The 20,618-nt window shown below is 41.2% G+C and overlaps 1 protein-coding gene across 1 annotated transcript in view; it reads left to right on the forward strand.

The window, feature by feature from the left end:
* Nucleotides 1-587: 587 nt before the first annotated feature.
* The window catches only part of LOC306703480 (rap1 GTPase-GDP dissociation stimulator 1-B), a gene marked incomplete at both ends in the record, with an annotated part of 28,076 nt that continues 8,045 nt past the window's right edge, over nucleotides 588-20,618 (forward strand). The window contains 10 exons of the mRNA XM_079169458.1: nucleotides 588-600; nucleotides 10,484-10,588; nucleotides 11,873-11,995; nucleotides 13,688-13,813; nucleotides 14,276-14,404; nucleotides 15,097-15,222; nucleotides 15,515-15,658; nucleotides 17,466-17,597; nucleotides 18,712-18,846; nucleotides 19,142-19,267. Of these exons, the coding sequence (XP_079025584.1) occupies nucleotides 588-600; nucleotides 10,484-10,588; nucleotides 11,873-11,995; nucleotides 13,688-13,813; nucleotides 14,276-14,404; nucleotides 15,097-15,222; nucleotides 15,515-15,658; nucleotides 17,466-17,597; nucleotides 18,712-18,846; nucleotides 19,142-19,267 (1,159 nt within the window). The remainder of the gene's footprint in view (nucleotides 601-10,483; nucleotides 10,589-11,872; nucleotides 11,996-13,687; nucleotides 13,814-14,275; nucleotides 14,405-15,096; nucleotides 15,223-15,514; nucleotides 15,659-17,465; nucleotides 17,598-18,711; nucleotides 18,847-19,141; nucleotides 19,268-20,618) is intronic.

Raw genomic sequence — 20,618 nt, forward strand, 5'->3', positions numbered from 1 at the left:
CCCCAAACTCCCCCCAAAAAATAAGCAGCAACGATTAACCCTAACCTAAAGTGAAACAAAACCAACAAACCACATTAAATTAATATACATAACTAGGGAAAGAAAAAAGAGATCGAAAAAAACACTTGCTCAGCAACTCACTCACACACGCTCACTCCCAGCATGCACTGCAGAGAGACAGAGAGAGAGAGAGAGAGAGACAGAGAGACAGAGAGAGAGAGAGAGAGAGAGAGAGAGCGGGGTGAAAAACGCATCCATGGTGAGAGCAAATGAGCAGAGAGAGAGAACGCAAGCGCAGTGGCTGCAGGGAGGGAGGGGGTACAGAGTGACGGATAATGGGATTGAGAAAGCGAGAAGGAGGAGTAGAGAGAAACAGACAGACAGAGAGAGAGACAGAGTTGGGGTACACCTGACCTTAAGAAGGGAGGGTAGCTCCTCTGCTAGCCACATACCCACACTTACACACACACACACACACACACACACACACACACACACACACACACACACACACACACACACACACACACTGTGCTAACAGGCAGAGGCAGTGAGCCAGCCAGCAGAGAGCGTGTCGACCAGCAGCCATGACAGACACCGGTGAGTAGCTACATATCTAACATCCCCTAGTGTGTGTGTGTGTGTGTGTGTGTGTGTGTGTGTGTGTGTGTGTGCGTGCGTGCGTGCATGTTTTCATATGAGTGATAATGTGTTGTACCAGCTGTGGTTTTGTGATTTTTTGGTATCAGATAGATAGACCGATATACTGAGAGATAGACAGACAGACAGGCAGGCAGATAGATAGATAGATAGATATATCTATAAAGATATATTTCCTGATGATGATAAATATAATTGTAGCAACAGTGAAGTGACCTGTCCAACCATACGGATTCATCTTAGTCTGAAAGGGTGCTTGAGGTTGGAGTTTATATATTGAAACATTTGCTGTATTCATACAACAATTACTCAAATTCAGTCTCTCTTTCCAGTGCGGTGAAGGTCAGCTGCAATATCTTTTTGTGTAGGGCCAAATAAAAAATGATTTAAAGATTACTGTGGAAGACATAAAAAGATACTTAAAAAGTTGATATTGCACTACTATAGTAAACCAGGCAAACTCAAGCATAACATTGACAGATATGAACACTTTCCCACTCTAATTGTGAGTGAAATAAGACAATCTTGTGTACATTCTTCATTCACTGATTGTCTTTTTTGTTTATTCTCACTAATTCTCACTAATTTCTCACATTTAAAAAACCTTAAAGGCTTGGGTACTGTAACCAGTATTCAAAACAAGAAATCAGAGAACACTGTTCAATGTTTTGATGGTCAACACACAGGTCATCATTCAGGTTACTGAATACAGTCACAATTAAAATGTTCATGTGTCAACATATATTGCTAAAATTTCAAACAGTATTAATTATGTTTGTCTCCAGAACATATAAGAGACCAGATTAAACACACCCAAATATAGGTATCTCATAATTCATCTTAATGAGGCTAAGGGCTTTTAAATCCATGTCATCCATAGTTTTATGTTTTGTTCTGTTTGCAAAAAGAAGTCAGGTTCCAAAAACCCAAGATGGCCACAAACCACGACTACCTCCACTTATATTTACAGTCTATGGTGCAGCCAGTTCAGTAGGTGAAAAAAGATGGCATTTCATTCACAAAGAAATGTCTTTGCATTGCTAGCAGCTAAACAGCTAATTAAACAGCTATCCAAAATGCAGTATTGTGAATCATTTATTTTCACTTTCACCATTATGTTGGATGTTATGTAGCAATCTTCCAGCAGTGTCATTTGAGGTGTCAGCACACAGCTTGAGTCGTAGATACTGTTCACGTGAAGAATTCTGTTTCTCGAAATGACTTGAACTCACACTAGCCTAATTAATCATTTATATAGTAAATCATTCATCTGTATCTCTTAGGTGAGCATACAAATACAAACATAAAAATGACCTATATATCTTTACTAGCACAACGAACATGACATTTAATAGTTGCCTCATGCGATGACTTTTGTTTAAATTTTGTAGTTTGCTGCTAACCTAGCAAACATATCAGTTTTTAATAAATTGCCCAGGATAATGTAAGACATGACTTGCTTGTAGTGGAAGTGGAAGCCTGGTTTTTGCTGATGCCAATGAAAATGAGACCCTATTTTAACATTAGACATGCTAATGGTAACATTAGCCTAATGCTAGCTGGCATCGTTTTTAGCATCACATTACATAAGGGAATTGAGATAACTATTGAAACATTAGACAATCTGGGAAGACAAGGTACTGGATCAGATTTCTGCTATAAAAAAATCTACCTACCAAGACATTGCCAAAGAACGTGACTATGGCCGATCTGCTGACATGCATTCATTTGATTTGATTTCTCTTTACTGAGCAAACTGACCCATTGTTTCCTTGCTGAAATAGTCCACACATGATGGACAGAGGGGGAGGTGGATGGGTCAAACAAACACAGGACTTTAATCCAGGAGATCGCAGTTCATGTCCTGTACGAAACAAAAAGTAAACGTTGACATTATTTATTTTAGTTGTTGGTAACGTGAAGGGTTAATGTCGTTAGTCACGAGACTCATGTGCGACACATAGCCACGTTAACTTCAACCATGCTCTTTTCTTAAACCTAACCAAGTGGTAGTGTTGCATAAATCTTCCTTTGAAGACGGAAGTTTATTTTGAGAGGATGCTATGCATGTATTGAGCATATACTGACCTGCTGTCGCTGAGACGTACAAAACTAAAGTACTATAGTTTAAAGCTTTGGAGCACTGACAATGCTGCGTTATTTGACGCATTGGTGTGAGAATGTTTTGGAAATGATTCATTGCATGTTACTCATTGCATGAGTTGACGCTGGGCATCAATCAACATCTTAAATGTCAATATGACAACTTCACCTTTCCAATTGTTTTTTTTTTGCTCCAATGCATACGTTCTAGGAATGATTGGATTTTCTAGTGGTTAAAGAAAACCACATGACTTTCAACTGGGTTATGCAAAATATTCTCTGTCTCCAGTGACATTTAAGATCCAATTGAGATTTGTTTGAGATACGATCGCTCCGTCCAGCTCCAACAACCGAACATCACACCCTCCTCTCGTTTGCAGTTGTGGCCATTCTCTATTTGTTAATACTTTGCTTCATAAATGGTCCAGTTGCGATATGAATTTTCATGTTTAATTGTATACCTTTGTTGGATCAAATTGAAGGCAGACACCTGGTCTGGTCTTGACTCCATCCACTAGTATATTGACTGCTGTCTTGCTAGTTGCTGAACTTACTAACTGGCTAATAGCTGTCTCCTCTCTGGTTTGGAACAGTGGCGCGCGATCACGTATTTCCACCCACAAAGTTGTTGTATGTGGATTGAAAACACAGCGGCATTTACACTTGTGTTCATTGTGTTCACAATGCACCCCTGAACACCTCCGTAGGAGGTTTTGCCGATCCGTCCTCAGGGCGTTTTGGTTGCTGTACTTGGTGGTCGAGCACAACCCGATTGCAAACCAATAACCCAAAACGCATTTCTTTTCAAGGTGTTTTGTTTTGCTAACTGCTGATCCGAGGCTTTGAAATCTGGTCATAGAGGTGGATCAGCTCTCTGACACAGTCTCACAAAGTCTGAGCACCACTCAACATAACAAGCATAATAACAAGCGATGAGACTTATTTCTGGACTGTTGTATGAATAGATTGTGCAGGGGTCCCTGATATTGCATCTACCGTTACTTATATGCAATATGTATGTTTATGTAAGTACATGCATGTATGTTTGTATATGTGGAAACATACGGTGTAGTGGAGGCATCTGTAATAAGCACCCTGGGGACTCTGATTAGTAAAATACTGGCCTGCTGTCTTCACAAACACACATGGAAGCACACAGACACACGGTCACAGACACATACAAACACACACACACACGCACACAGAGAAGGACACAGGGTTAGATCCTGACGTATAGCAGGCTGCGTATCAGCCTGATAGCCCTCTCCACTCAGGCTATTTCCATTCGACTTACAAGGGATTAGTTTAGGTGATTACCATCTGCAGGTCTCTCCACTCTGTGTGTGTGTATGTTTGCTTGTAGTGTATGTTATGCCTTGTATTGTATGTGCATTTGTTTAAATAACTCAAGGTTTGTGCATGAGCTTTATTCCATGTCAGCAGTGGAAGAAATATCGTAGCTGTCTCAGGTAAAACGGCCTTAATTCAGCTCCCACTACAAGAACATCAACATTGGATAATTCCACAAAACCCTGGATTACGTTCTTTGAAAACATTATTCCCACTTTCTATTACTGAAACGAGGGGGTGGTTAAGGTTAGGGAAAGATCATGGTTATGGCATATTGCAAATGAATGATGGTTACAGTGAGGTTATGGTAACACAACCTAAACACTTGGCTATAGATTGCTAAAGATTTAGGATATTGTTAATGAAAAGGAAAATGTTAACTGCAGAGGCAAACACCTGATGAGAGTGTGCTTCATGCCCATCCACCCCACGACCTCCACACCCTTATCTTCAGCCTGATCTCACAATGTGAAATGTTCACAACCTCTTAACCTTTTACCGAAGAGTTTGTGTCCCGTGCAGGGTAGGAAATTTACATATTTTTAGGGGGCAATTTTTGCCCCCACTGACTGAAATCCAGGGGCATTTGAAAAAAATTAGGGGCACTTTTTGAAACTTGTGAAATAACATTTAATCTTTGTTCAAAATAATAAATATACTTATTTAGGCTTACAGTATATGAGCAATTGTCATCAAATGGCAATAATAACACTATTAGGCAGTCTACAGATTCAAAGTGTTTTCTTAGATTTTTTGAACAAAAAACAAACAGAAAACAATCAGACAATCATATTCAATGTTATTCTTATTTCTTTGTGGTTATTTATTGTTATTATTACATTTTTTAAACAATTATTAACAATTATTAAGTCAACGATGCATTGATTACATATACATCAGTCATTGCATGGAATTATTGAGAAAAATATTTTTGTAGCACCTCAAATATTGTGATATTACCCATTTTTGTCCTGAACATATATGCATTAGTCATTGTGTGGAAAGTTTTAGAAAAACATTTATATAGCACCTTAAACATTTCAAAAATGTGCCATTTGAAGGTAGAAATTCAGTTCAGAGTTTTAGTAAAATATCTTAATCGACTGTCAGTCAGGTATTATTAATTTCCAGCAACCCTCAAATCAAAGAATAAAGACACTTTACGCACAAGTTAGGTGTATTTTCCCTTTAACTCACGAGATGCAGGTAGTATGTTTTATACTTAATGTGAATATAATTCATTTAATAAAATTTCCATTATACATACTTTGTTGGCATCTTATTCTGAAAACCGGATGTTCGTCTGAGGAAACCGGATGTTGTCTCACGTTAATCTTTCCGCTAACTTTCAAAGTCCTTCGCTCGCTCCCGATCTGTGCCGTTTGAATGCGTTTACCGTGAATTTCAGCGTATAGGTCACTAACATGTAAGTGTCTGCTGAGTTGACCACGGAGACCTGAGTGTCTGCTGACTTGACCGCAGTCTCGCAGTCACAGGTCTGATTTAGAAGCGCTCCGATGTTTTTGACAAGTTAATTAAATCATCATTATTAGAGAAAATTATGGGGGCATTTTTTGCCCCTCTCCTAGTGATATCAGGGGCAAAATTATATTTCTTAGGGGCAGTTTTGCCCTTTGCCCTCGTGTATTTCCGACACCAAAAGTCAACGAAGACTTACTGAAGTTATTTTAACCCAAGCCATAATCTTTCCTCTCCTAAATTTAGCTAGGTCGTTTTGTTCAGAAACCTCAATTGTTTCCGTGGTGGCGGCACGTAATACTGTTGAGAGGTTCGGGTCATTTCATATAGTTCAGTAAGATCACGTTGTGCACACTACTTCCTGTATCGATGCTGAATGTTGATACTGGATATACGTTGTGGGGTAAAGCACTGATCAATGTGAATGTAATTCCTGGATACATACTAGGATGGTTTATTTTTAATTATATTTAACTGAGTACAATCAGCGACAATATTAAAAGTCTGTAACTCATCTAGAGGCAACTAGTGGGGCTAAAAATGTAGCATTTGTCTTAATAATAATAATAATACATTTTATTTATACAGCGCTTTAAAAGGCACTCAAAGACACTTTATATGGTGAAAACAGAAACAATAAAAGCAATTATAATAAGAACAAAATGTAGATGACATAACAGTAAGGCACAACATGAAAAAAGAAACATACATAACTGACTTTACAGGTTAAAAGCAGATTTAAATAGATGAGTTTTAAGTGCAGTTTTGAAAGTGGCGAGTGACGGAGAATGTCTGAGGTGTTGAAAGGGATGTCAGTGGAAAGAGCATCGAGTCAAAAGAATCCAAAGGGTTTGGTCACTTTACTGCAGAGGAGGCTGGTCCATAGAGGCAGATGAGGTTGCCCCTCTATTTTTGAGAAGCAAGACAAAGATCAAATTACAAAAAAGAGTAATTGGTTGAAATAAACCATTACCAATTCTCAGTTTGATTTATAAAATATTTTTCTGTTCTCGGGAAGCTAATCTATTATTGAAATTGTTATTAATATGTTCCAACACCTGCAGGAAAGGAAAAAGATCAGTGGTAGGGGGCCGAGGAGGCTCCTGCTGTCCTCCCTTAGGGCGGACCTCTTCTAGCAATTTCATGTAATCCTTCTTTTTCATGCTAATCTGTGATTGGTCAAGACTCATAAAATGACTCTCCAAGGAAGAACGTGGCTTTGCGTTAGTCCAATGATGATTTCCAAATGTCTTCTTCAATTTTCTACTACTGTATGAACGTGACGAACAGACAGGAAAGCAAAAACCCAGAAATAAAACGATAACTAGTGATGGCAAGAAGGAAACTTCATGAAGCATTGAAGTTTACCAGCAAATTGGTTCGCAAAAGGGTTCATGGATGAATAGCGAATAGGCTTGAGTAATTACGAAAGTGATGAACAGGGAAGACCTTATTCGATTTTATTTAGGAACAATCTCAACTTGTTTTGGCTCCGTCATCAATGGCGTTGTTGGTCTAAAACGATACGATGACATGACACGTGCCTCGGCACACCACATCATTAATGGCAGGCTTCTAGTGACGCGCTACTCTCACAAGGTTCATTCTCGTCTCGTCTCTCTGCAGCAGTGGCGGGCCGTGCATTCACGGGCCTTCACTGCTGAAACACAGCTACGGTTATTAATTGTTTCGTGCAAAAATGAAGCCAACACCCATAGATAGAGTGCGTCTCCTCTCTGCTCTGACTGCAGCTGGGACTGCTGCGCGAGGCTTCTGTGAGAGTCCGCCTGTGTGTGCTTTGGGGCGGCGGAGGGGCTCACGGCAGCACCCGCTGCTCGTTCACGAGAGGGCAGAATGTACGAGCTTTAATGTCAGAGTCAAAACACCAGAAAAGTCGCTAGATTTGTCACTAGTAGCTTTTGACAAAAAAAGTCCCCATGGACGCCAGATTTAGCGAGAAAGTTGGCAACACTGGCACCGGCTAAATATGTCCCCAGAGCAGCATTGGACGTAACAATGGTTCCTATCACATATTAAACCAAACAAAATTCCACCTTCATACAAATAAAAATATATAAACAAGCATATATAAGCTACTGCAAATGTACAAACAAATGCATTTAATTTACCAAAGCTGCTGTTCACTATTTAGCTGCTGTTCCTCCTTTCTTTGTTAATAAAGAGTTTAATCTCACAGTTGTTCAGTACATCTGTGCGTTTTAGTTCCAGTAAGAAGTCCTTCTCGATTCATGGACACCAGTGAAGACAGTTGAGCCTCCCCAGTTGTATTTCTTGAATACGTTTTAATGCGTTTCAGGCTGAAAATGTCCGCTCCACAGAGGCAGCAGATATTGAGATTGTCACCGCCCTACATGTCACGCTAGCCCACTGACCAATCACGTATGGCTAGGCCAGCTGGAAGGCTCTGGCATGTCAAAGAATACGCCCAACATGTTAAACTAAAGATCTGATTGGTTGAAGACTATGCCAATCAACAATATCGTCCCCATTCACTTAAACTGCACATGGATTCACGTGTGAGTCTGCAGGCCTGGGGCCTCTCTTCTACCTAGAGACACAGAGGTGAAATCTGATTGGATAAAAGCTCTACTTAAAACAAGCTGCACTGGAAGCAGAGCAACTGAGGAAGACAGTAGCTGTGCAATGAGATAATAAGATAATGAGGAAAATATTTTTATAAATTATAATACATGTAGTGTATTTATGAAAAATTATAAAATAGCTATAACTTTGTGATTCTGTTTAGGCCAGCAGAGAAGGCTTTACAGGCCCTGACGGCCCACCACTGCTCTGCAGTGATTGGTTTAAGAAATCTTTGAAGTTATTGTTTCACTGATTCATTTGAGAGAGGAGCATAAATAGCCAACTAGTGTAGTCGTAACTATAATCGTATTTATGTAGCACTTTTCAAGCTTAACCACAAAGTGCGTTCCACATTAAATGATATATATATATATATATATATAGAATCAAAATAAAAAGTCATACACCAGTGTAAAGCTTTGTTTACACTCGCGCTTGGCGCCGTAGTGCGAGCCTCCGCAGTCCGAGTTTCAAGCATGAACTGAGGCGTTCACACTCTCTGCACTGTGCGCTGCATTCTTCTCCTGAACACCAGAGGGCGCACAAACAAAATGACCTGTGAAGAATTCAAAAGACAACGAGTGTAACTCAGAGATATGACCATAGACTGTAGGTGTAACCCTAACCCATACAAACTAACCTCCACTATAGAGAAGAGGGATTGTGATTATCTGTAAACTAATTTCTCATATTCATGGACTACTTTATTGTCTTTATACAAGACCTGTGAAGAAGAAAGTTAATTATTAAATTCATTATAAAGGTTGAATATCCTGTTGTCTGCAAAATATTATCTCAAAGGAAGATTTTGAAGACCTGTTTCTAAAGCATCTACAAGTGAACTGACCTCTGTATAATCCTAGAAATGTAAATGGTGTTTTCATCAGTGAGCTATTTGTGACAGTCATGTGATCACGCTGCACATGATACAAAAATCCAGAGGTTCACGACCAAGCACCACAACCACTAGAAAATAGCGTAGTCACGGCCGGCGCGCAGCTCGCACTATCTTCACCACGCTGAGTATAAACTAAGCTTAAGCTACCCCAACCACCCCATAACCTATACTACAAAGCAGCACTGAGCCAATACATCAAATGGAGGTGCAAAATAACAGAAATAACTAAATCAAATAACATGCCGTCGTGGGTTGGTTGTTGTCCTGTGCTCCCCAATTTGTTGGAGTCACCAGCCTGCTGTGCAGCATTTCATAGATGTACCTGTCTATGGTAAGCTATAATACGCCTACTTTAAAATGGTTTGAGTGAATCCACTTTTTCTGCTGCTGTGTCAGAGCTTTCCTCACATATGGTGTTTCGTCAATGTCTTCAGTGTTATATAGGATCCATAGAGATATTGGAGTTTCAGTGTGGAATACTGTCTTGAACAGGATTTAGGCAGCCTCTTTTCATGCCCAGCACAAACAAAAACATGTTCCAGTAATTTAATGAAGCATGATATTGTGTTGTTGGTGACAGATGGCATACCCAGAGCACAATATCTTCTGATAAAAAAATAGGCTTTGTATGGCCTATTATAATCTGTTAAAAATGTCTTAATTGGCCCTGATAAAGTTCCTGATCAACATCATGTAGAACTGTACATTTCAGCCCAACACACAGTGACAAAAGACGAACACATATCCAACATGAAACACTCTGTAGTCATAAGTGTTTTTGAATGAAAGATTCTGACATTCCAGACGGCAGCACCACGAGTTAGAATGAAACAAGTCATCAGCTGGTCACAGTACTGGACAATAATGGATCCCACCGGAGTAATGTGTGGATGTTGGGTTTAGGCCAAGAAGAGATAGGTGGTCACCGCAGGTGAATAGGGTACCAAAAACAACCAATAGATACCGCCATCCCCAGTTAACTTACATTACGACAATTGTTTTTTGTTTTACACATTTTCTGAAAATATATGTTTAAATATGCAAATTATGCATTATGTAATGCTAACTTTTGGTGGATCTAGGAGAAATCTACAGATGCAAACAGACAAAAAATATACCAAACCACTAAATGTGTATTGTGCTTTCTTTCCACTAGTCTGTTAGAAGACATGTTGTGGAAGCAAAACTGTCAAAAATGTCATTGATTAGTGAAAGAAAAACGCAGTGCTTACCTGCTGTCTCCCCTTATACATGTATTAATGTAAAGTAAAAATGGTTATGTAAGGATAAGGAAGGCTTTTAAATCTGGTGTTTTCTTAACTTTTTTGTTGACGTTCTTGTTGTTGGTGGTGATGTATATGTGTGTGTGTGTGTGTGTGTGTGTTTCAGACTCTCTAAGCGAGGCCCTAAACGCTATCAGTGTGAGTACAGAGGTGATTGAAGAGGAGCTCAAGCCTCATTTGGACATAATGCTGGCTGCTCTTCTGGAAAAGAGTAAGTCATGTGACGCACCTGTACACACACACACGCACACACAGACACATACACCTTCCACGCAGCTATCGAAGAGTTTTCTGGGAATGTCCCGGTGCTAACCCGTGCCCTATGATTGCAGGTTGCACACTCGCCAGATACATTCTCGTTTTTTTGGTTCTACTATTTGTTCCATCCTGCCTGCACATTAGATCCGTAGCCCTGCTTGCTGAGTTGTGTAGCCCAGGTGGTTGGAAGGGTACTGTACACATCCCCCGCATACACAAATGCGCCAACCTACGTGCAAAAATGTACATTATACAATTCATACAATATACAATACATTTCGATTCATTAAGAGAAAAAGCAGGCTGGGACAACAAAGCAACAGAAAAATGATTCACTGCTACAATGTTTTTTAAAAACGCTTTGCACGAAGAAACAATAAAAATCCCAACACATTGGACAGGAAATGATATGTTGAGTGCAACCCCTCACATGGATGGCCACAGTAGGAATAGACAGCATTGTGCTTCCACACAGATCCCACAAGAATCCCAGGATCACACAAAAATCCACCTTGTCAGGTTTCAAGTAATGCCACAGTGGTTCAGACCAATCGGCGTCCTGTGATTGGTCTGCTACTGGCCATGGTTGAGGTGTGTGACGCAACGGGAGTCTCCAAAAGACGAGTTTATGGTTGGAGTGGAAGTTGGTGCAGTTCAGTTAGACCTGCCTGAAGCTTGCTGCCAGCTGCCCAAAACCCATGGTCCTAGCCTAACTTTTCTTCAGTTGACTTGTAGATCTACTATTTACTACTAGTTTTGTTTAGTTTAGTTTTCCACAACCTCACCACAACCAGCCTGAACTGCTTTTTAAACTACTGAATATGCACCAAGTGTAGATTACTTCGGCCTAGAGAGTGGAAAAGACATGACCTGCCGTACTCTGCCTCTGATTGGCTTACCCTGACCAATCTCACTCCTCATGCCCAGAGAAGGGTGGCTCTTGACATTGCTATCCTAGCCAAAAACAATCTGGCACACTTTGTCTGTAGGCTGTTAGGTCACATATATTGAGAGAAAGTAAAAGTCTGATCGTGGCAGTAGAGGAAATGTCAGGAGGCCGCCACAAAACATCTGTTACGGCGTATTTGTAATGCAACCACTGGGAGTCATCAAAGTCTGGGTCCCAGTCACATCTGGACTTTACTGTGTACACTAAAAAACATTTATTTAATTTCTAGTGTGCTTGGATTCGATATCCTGTCATTCTTTCTGAACAAATGAATTTGTGTGTCCACAGAGAAGGATGCTGCTGTTGAGATCGCCAGAAGTGGGATTCTACCCACACTGGCTCAAGCCTTAAGGAGCAAAAGCTGCCTGAGCTGCCAGGTGGCTCTGGTGGTGGCAGAGATGGCCAGAGAAGGTGGGATACTGTTACTGTTTTCATGCTAAAAGGTGAATGGACTTGCATTTGTGTAACCCCTTTACAGGCGCTGTAGACCACATGTCGACATTCACACACACATTCACACACTATTGGCAGAGACTGCTATACAAAATGCTCATACACTCACACACCCATGGCACAGCCTCCAAGATTTATAAAAAGGCAACATGTGGACTGGAGGAGCCTGGTTTCTAACTGCTAATCTTCTCTCTCGCTGTACTTCCTGAGCAACAGTTGTTGTGTTCTTGTGTAATATCAAATTTGCCTTAGCTACACATGTGTTATCACCACAGCTCTTTAATGCCCCAATATTGTTGACAAAAGGTCCATTTAGCTTCTGCTCTAGAACTTTCAGAATAAGAATCTGGTTTATTACCAAGTAGGTTTTCACATGCAAGGAATTTGCTTCAGTGTTTTAGTGCATGGACAAGTGGGTGTCCTGAGCATTAGGGAGTGATTCAAAGAGTTTGAGTTGTCTGGTGGACAGGTAGTGAAATGGCAATGAAGAGGCCTGGGGAAGTGGGAATGTGGCTGAAAGGAGGCACAGAGAGGCAGAGTGGGCAACAATAAATACAACTGAGGAAGACACTGGGGCACAAATGTCCATTTCTCTGAGGACTTCTCTTCCATGCTGCATACATCTCGTACACAAAGCTGGGTGCTGTTTCATGAATGACTTCACAAATGCCATGCTTTTTGTGAGTAATTAGAGTAAAAAAACATTGTTTCTTCTTTGCCCCTTGACTAACTTTTCCACAAGATTCATGGTGCTGTTGTGGTGAACTGTGAGCAGCACTCAGGTTGAATAACAGAGCAATGTTCAACGAATGTCTGCAAAATGATGAGCAATAAAATACAATATAAAAGTATAAAATGTTACATTTATCAGTCCGTAAACGCAGCATTCAAAGTTGGCTCCTCATCCACGGCTCAAGAGTCCAAGCAAGGGGGAGAGAGAGCACCGATGGTCGAGTGAGCTATAGAGTGAATGGAGAGAGGGAGCGGTGTTGGCGAGAAAGTGTCTTCTTCTTCACAGCATGATATTCATTTAGTAAATTATAGTCAAATAGACCATAAAGCAGGGTATGCTTTAGGGCGGGGCTACACAGTGATTGACCAGTCTCTACTACGCCGTTGTCTGGTCTGGGAGTTGTCCATGTTTTCGTCTTAAAACTTTAAGCCTTTCACGTGTGTTTTTACTTCATGAAAGTTAGTTGTAACATTTTGGTGGCCTTAAAATGTCTTATTCAGCATTCAGTTGTACTTAGCTCCGTCCTCTCGTGTCCCTTCTGGTTGAAAACAAACAAGATGGCGACGGCCAAAAGGCTGATTTTGAGTCTTCAAAATATCAGTCCACAAACCAACGGGTGACGTCACCTGACTACGTCCACTTCTTCTATACAGTCTATGTTGAGAACAACGCATTGAATCAGAGAAATAAACAGTTATTTTACAGCCACACCTCTGCAACCTGAATGAATGCAGAGTGTGTGTGTGGCTCTGTATACACACAGCAGAGGAGTGAGAGAGGCTGTGGGCGATGTAACAACCCGTTCTCATCCATCAAATACGGCTACATCCCAGCTGGTCTCACCTACAACTCAGATTCAAGGGACTTTCTTTGAGGGGGCATTTCAAGAGGTTAAATCCTCCTTGTGTGTGTTGTAGCTGCAGTCAGGGAGCCGTGCATCGAGGCGGGCCTGGTGAAGGTGCTGGTTCCCCATCTGAGCAGCAATAACCAGGAAATGCTGCTGAACACCGGCAGGGCCATCGGACGCATCTGCTTCGACAGCTGTGAGTTGGTCTGACATCGCTGACTCAGTCAGCAGGGTTCACTGAGGATGACCAGGGTGCATATGAGGCAGAGACAGTCTTCTTCTGAAGGCTACAGAGACCTGCTTATGATTATTAAATGTTAAATTATGTGTGGTTAAGACTCATTCGAATTGAATGATTTGTATTCAGAAATCAGCCCAGTCGCCAGACAAAATGTTGACATTTTACATTTGTGCAAACCATGGATACGTTGAATGATGACATTTTTGTATTCGGTGAGAGCAACGAAGTGACCACTGAGCAAACGTTATCGCAGAAATGTGCAAAACCAACTTTTTGCTGGCGACTGGGTTACACTTCTCATTTCCATGTCAGTTACCTAATTATAATTTCAGCAAAACCATGACACCATGAGTTAAAAACAAACAATCTGTCCATATGTGTGACTTTAACCACTTCCACTCTCTCTCTCCCACCCAGCAACCCAACAGGACCAGTTAGTCCAGAGCGGTGTGATCCCCAGACTGGTGTCCATTATAAGGGAGTATCCAGAGAACGAGCCCCTGGTCAACGTCTGCCTGCTGGCCCTCTGTAACCTGGCTGACATGGGTGATTATGTAGTAATTGTATTTATCTTAGTAATTCATTATTTATTAGCTGTAATTTGAACTGCACCGTCTCAGTATTTAGACACATCCCTCACAACTATAGGTTCATCTCTGGGTTGTGTTTACATGTTCTCCTTGTACTCGCCAGCCGTTTGAAACTAAACTGCTCACAGGTAAAGTAACAAACACACACTGTTTATGTACAGTGTCAAGAAAATCAAGGCTTTTAAAGGGAGTCTCTACAGATGAATAAGGTAAAAGAAATATGTACATCATCATGTAAGTTCACCAGTTGATTACTTACATTAAGACAAATCTTTTTGTGTATTCCAAGTTTTGTGAAATAATAGTAATTTAAATATGAAAATGCGGTTTATTTAATGGCAACTTTTGGTGAATTTAGGAGAAATTGACAGATGGAAGTTGACAAAGATAATAATAATAAACACCTAAATGTGTATTCTTGATGATTTCTTTCCGCGGGTCTGAAAGAAATCGAGTTATGGTAGCAAAATAGCCCAAAATTGACTGTGCATAAAAAACAATGTTTTTTCCTGGGGTGTCTCTTGTTAACAAAACCTTTATTAAGCAGAGAGCGGGAAATTCATCGTTTCAAAAAGCTGCTGTGTAAAATTAGCTGTATATCTCAGTCACTTCCACAGCGTCCATAGTTACAGAAGCCTATGTTTGCAGACTCTGCGAGGGAGGCCCTGACTGAGCTGGATGTGGCAGGTATACTGACCTTTCAGCTGAAACGGGCGCCGGATGCAGAACGCCGACACATCATCCTTGAGATATTGGGCTCACTGGGCGAGAGCGGTAAGACAAAGGAGGCTACATTTGTTTCGGCAAAAGCCAAGATATGGCAAAGTGACAGGAGACAATTTAAAATATAAAAATGGAATGAAATATAATGCAGTAAGGGTCTTGGGCATTCTATAATGCTTTCGAATATTTATTCTCCTCTATATAAACTTTGCTGAGTCAGCACACATGTGTCACCTATTCACCTCGATGATGAATTAATACATTTTTATTCAATTAGTCGTACTTTATTAGAAGATAGTGTTCGCTGATAATAATGACGCAATAAATTGTGTTGGACCACCAGATACGCTGAAGCTGCAGTTTGCAGAGTCCGGAGTACCAGAGGCTTTATCAGAGATGATTCAGGGTCTGCAGGGAGGTTCTGACCCACACGACCTCTGCAGCATCAAGATCGCCTCCAACCTCATCGTGTCCCTGCTTTTGGGAGGTGAGTGATGCACGTGCAACTGCAAACTAAGAGGAGGGGGGACTTGTGACAACAACTTGTGGCATAGCTCTGGATGTTGGTATCCATTTCCTTATTTGGCTTCCTCTGTCTGTCTTTCACCTCGTTCACCTGATCTAGGAAATCCAACAACTTTATGCATGTAATTAACAATGCATATTCAGCTGTGTGTCCTGTCCTGTCCTCCATCATTGTATTCAGACAGTTTTCACCATAAATGTGGTGTTGACTAACTGTGATTAGCTGTCTTCTAAGGAAGGAGACAGAATAGGAGAACACAACTAAAAATATATCTTTTCCAATATTAATAAATCATATCATCCTTTTTAATTTACAAGGACCAAATAGCTTACACTAGAGCCTAAATAATCAGAATGAACCCTTTGCTACATCCCACCCTCCGAACGCAGACTGACCAATCATAGTGTAGCACGGTCCAGCTCTACGGGGTCCGACAGCTATCCGGCTGTGCTCCACAGACGCTTATCAGTGGTTTCAGATGTTCTTCATGTTCAGCTCGACATGGTTAAATGTTGTGTTATAGTGATACTCGTTATCCGGAGAGGTCTGAAGGAGTCTGAATGTACATTTCTAAAACGTTAGTGAAGCTAGCATTAGCAGAGTACGTTAGCACATCATTAACTAGCGTTAGCACCTCTATGCTACGCTAGCTATTGAAGGTAATACTGAATGTATTTTAATGATTGTAACATTGAATAAAGAGGAACATTGCTGTTTCTTAATTTCATTGTCTTCTGTCTCCATCACCAGGTGATGTGGTGGTTGACTTTTACACTGCGACCTGTAGACTTTAGCTTCTATCTTCATCTTTTTTATCTGTTTTTCACTGCTGAATCAGTTTGACATCCTGGATACATCCTTCAAACACACATTGTAGACACTTTTGTTTGCTTCTCCCTGAAATGACTTTTTCCTTTCCAGAAAGTAGATCATATTTCTTTGGAGAGTGCAGTTAGTGACGGTTCTTGTGTTAAAAATGTCAACGCGTTAACTTGCCCAGCCCTAATAAATACACATTTGAAATTTCTAGCTAAAATTACTATAATAGATAAATGGTTTAAATGGCTCAGGTCCTATTCAGCGCTGGACTAGTTCAAGTCCAGGCGGGACAGCTGAACTAGTAGTGGCTGCTTAGTTAGGCCCTTGTCTTTGGTAACAATGTTAGTATCCTTCTAGCGAGGCTGTTTGCTATTGAGCCAACTTTTCAAGATAGTCTGTGACTTTGATTTTCCGAAGTAGCTTGCTATGCCTCTGCTATAATTTTTCTGCTTAGTCTTTTGCTTTGCTGCTCCACTGTTTCACCTTATTTTATCCAAGTTAATCAGTTTGACTTGATTAATTAAAAAAATAAAACACAAAGATGGGAGGAGGCCACAGTTTTGGCGCCCTCTAGGGGTCAGGGGCCCCCGGGCACCGGCCCAATGGGTAATGGAGCAGGGGCTGGCCAGCCAAACAGGTTGTTTGCAGTGTTAGGACTCCTTTCAGCCTCATTTATCGAGACAACGTGACTTTTCTGGGTGGTAGTCTGTCCCAGGCAGAGGGCGCACTATTATGTCTCTGCGTATAGCAAAAATCTGATGTTTGTGCACCAGTGTTGATCTATTAGTGATTTGATTACCTCATTAATATGCAGCAAATCACCCATATAATACAATATATTATTATACAGGGAAAGTAATGTCAGAGCTGCTTGTTGGAAGAAATAATTTGCCATTTGTGAGGATTATAAAGATCTTGTTTAAAACACAGATATGTGTCTGTGCGTCAGATGAGTCCATGCAGAAGTGTTTTGGTGAGGGATCAAGTCTGGTGTATCAGGATGTTCTGTCATGGCTACAGAGCCACAACACCCAGCTGCAGCTGTCCGGAGCCCTGGCCATCGCCAACTTCGCCAGGAACGGTAAGATATATTTTTCAGATAAGAATACAGATCTCTGTGACATCAATCATAGGTTTGTGAAGGGACCAGGTGGCAACCTCCGGTTCTGCAGAGTGAAGCTAATGCAGAAGTGTCTTAAAGCTGCATTCTCTCTAGTGTCCACCAGGGGGTGACTCCTCTGGTTGTATAGAAGTCTATGAGAAAATGACTACTTCTCTCTTGATTTATTACCTCAGTAAACATTGTAAACATGAGTTTATGGCCTCAATCTCTAGTTTCAAGTCTTCTTCAATACAGTATGATGTTCATTTAGTAAATGATGGTCCATTTAGAGTCAAACAGATCATAAAGCAGGGTATGATTTAGGGCGGGGCTACTGCGATTGACAGTACACTGCTGCTACCAGAGCCGTATACGGCGTCTCTACGTCACTCCTCCACATTACAAATATGGTAACTTCCGTTTATCGGTTGCGAAAAAACAACGGCCATAATCCAAGATGCCGACGGTGAAATTGTCTAACTCAAAGCTTCATAACGGCCGTCCACAAACCAACGGGTGTAACTGCAATACCAGAAGGTTCCAGGCATTCTGTTCATCAACCGGTTGTGCCAAACAAATTGAACTTAGTTGAGAAACATGCACTAGTAAAACATGTCTGACATTTCTCATTATATACGGCGTATCAGTACCATTGTAGGTAAAAAAGTACTATAATGCGCTCATACGGCAGTAAACGCTGTCCTGCTCAACCTACGGTGGCAGGACTGTGTTGTCGCAGAGGCGGGACTCCTACCCTTAGGTTAACATTGTTAGGTCCGTCGGCACTGTTGCCGTTGTTAGCACTGTTTACGGGCAATCCCGGCTGGATGGGTTGTAGCTGCAGCAGTAGTGGACCAATCACACCCAGATTTAAATCAATGAGCTCTTGCAGGGATTGGCTACGAGCAAAATCATGTTAGTAATCTGTAATAGTATATAGAAATATATGTTTAGTAGTATATAGAAGTATATATGGTGTAATAGTATATAGAAGTACAGCATATGTAATGTAATAGTATATAGAAGTATATGTAATGTAATACAGTAATCATGTTTTGAAGGTGTCTTCGTTGGTCTGCTGTGTTTCTGTCAGACAGTAACTGTGTGAAGATGCTGGACCTCGGTGTGGTTCCTCACATCCTGACCTTGATGGAGCAGCATGTCGATGAAGGAGATGTTTCCGTTCAACATGCTGGACTGAGCGCGCTCAGAAACCTGGCCATCCCTGGTACTGATCAAAACAAACAGTCGAGATATGTGTGTTCCAATGACCAAAAACAAGTATGCACTTGAAAGTTTAACACTGAAACTAGCCTTTTAAAGGTCAGAGTCATATACATGTTAACACATAACACTCTCTGAGTCATCTTCAAAAGGTGGCCAAAAGTCAGAAAAATGACATGGGAACAATCAGGAAAAGAAAATCACCAAAACTGTAAACCTACTTGAAAAGATTAAAAATGTTTTTTAATTCTATCATTTTAATTATACTTAGATGACATGGCATGCTCTGTGTCTTTCAGCCACCAACAAAGTGCGAATGCTGGAGGACGGGGTGACTGAGAGGATAAAGACCCTGCTGCGCTCCGACATGCCGCCAGTTCAGTTCAAACTGCTGGGTACACTACGCATGATGGTGGATGGACAAGGTGAGCATGTTGAGCATTCAGTACTTTAAGGTGCAAGACCCAGAGCTAACACTGCTAACAATGCTAACAGTGCAAACTATGGCTAAAGTGCTGACAGTAACTGTAACCGCCGTATGAGAGCAGTGCAGAGCTAACCAGAAAGTCACGCGGGTAGAAGCTCTGATAACAACACACACAGTGGGAGAGAGACTTCATTCTCTGCTCAGGTAGACATTACTCCTCTATATCTTTATATAGATGATAGTTGTTGATGAGATATTAATGATCTGAATATTGTTGGGATCTGACTATGTGCCTCGCCATGTGCTTTGAAACAAAGGGATCTGGGCCTGCCTATTCTGCAAGCAAGGCAGAGCCTGATTGCAGTTGGATAGCACCAAACCCCCACCAGAAACATTTTCACACCTAACTGTGAAACTCTGAGGTAGTTTGGTGGAGCGCTGGACGAGCCTAGGGATTCCGAGGCGGGACTTCTGGTTTTACGGCCGGAAGCGGCTAGCTTATAAAAGCACTTAGCGCCACTGATAACTTTGCTTATCCCGCTGACCTCATGTCGGTGAAAGGAAGCACGCAACGTTGCTGTGTTTAAAAGAAAATCCTAGGTTTTGAACAATTTTATATTCGCTGGACGAATCTACTGGACTGTTTGTTTTGTTTATGTTTCGCTTCCTGGAAGAGGAAGTGGACAATCTTCCTGCAGAAGTGAGGAAACGGATTCTTCAGAGAGAGAGAAGCACATTTCTCCTCCCCACCCAAGCCGCCTTTGTTCCAGCTGGAAGGAAAGAAAGATTCCCGAACGAGCCGAAGAAATTCTCTGACGCACAGAGTTTTATCACCGCGCCGCACAGAGCCGCGCAACCTGAGTCAGCGAAGGACTCAGAAGGACCGCATTGACCGCCACGAAATCGACTCATAGTGTCTGGGCAGAGATTAACGACCGAGATCGTTAATGTTGTGTAGAAATTACTGTTGCTACAATCGTGTTGAGATAATTCACTGCTGGTGGGGAGGATCTTAATCTGTTTTTGGAGGACCCTTTTGTTTTGTTTGCTTTCTCTCTTCTTTTACTAACCCACACACAAATATAGCTTTAAGCTAACGGCTTCAGACACGTGGAGATAACGAAGTCTCTTATTGTCTACCGCCATCTTAGAGTTTCAGATTATGTCATACGTTGTCTGAGCTGTTCTTTCGCCCCTCCCACTACACACACGCATTACATTACATTACATTACATTACATTACAGTCATTTGCACACACACACACTCTTACCAAACTGTTGATTTTAGATAGCGTGCTCATTAATGTATAGTTTTGTTGTTAGTTTTAGATATTAGTTGACTAGAGCAG

The sequence above is a fragment of the Pholis gunnellus genome, assembly GCF_910591455.1.
Source record: "Pholis gunnellus genome assembly, chromosome: 11".
NCBI classification, from domain to species: domain Eukaryota; kingdom Metazoa; phylum Chordata; class Actinopteri; order Perciformes; family Pholidae; genus Pholis; species Pholis gunnellus.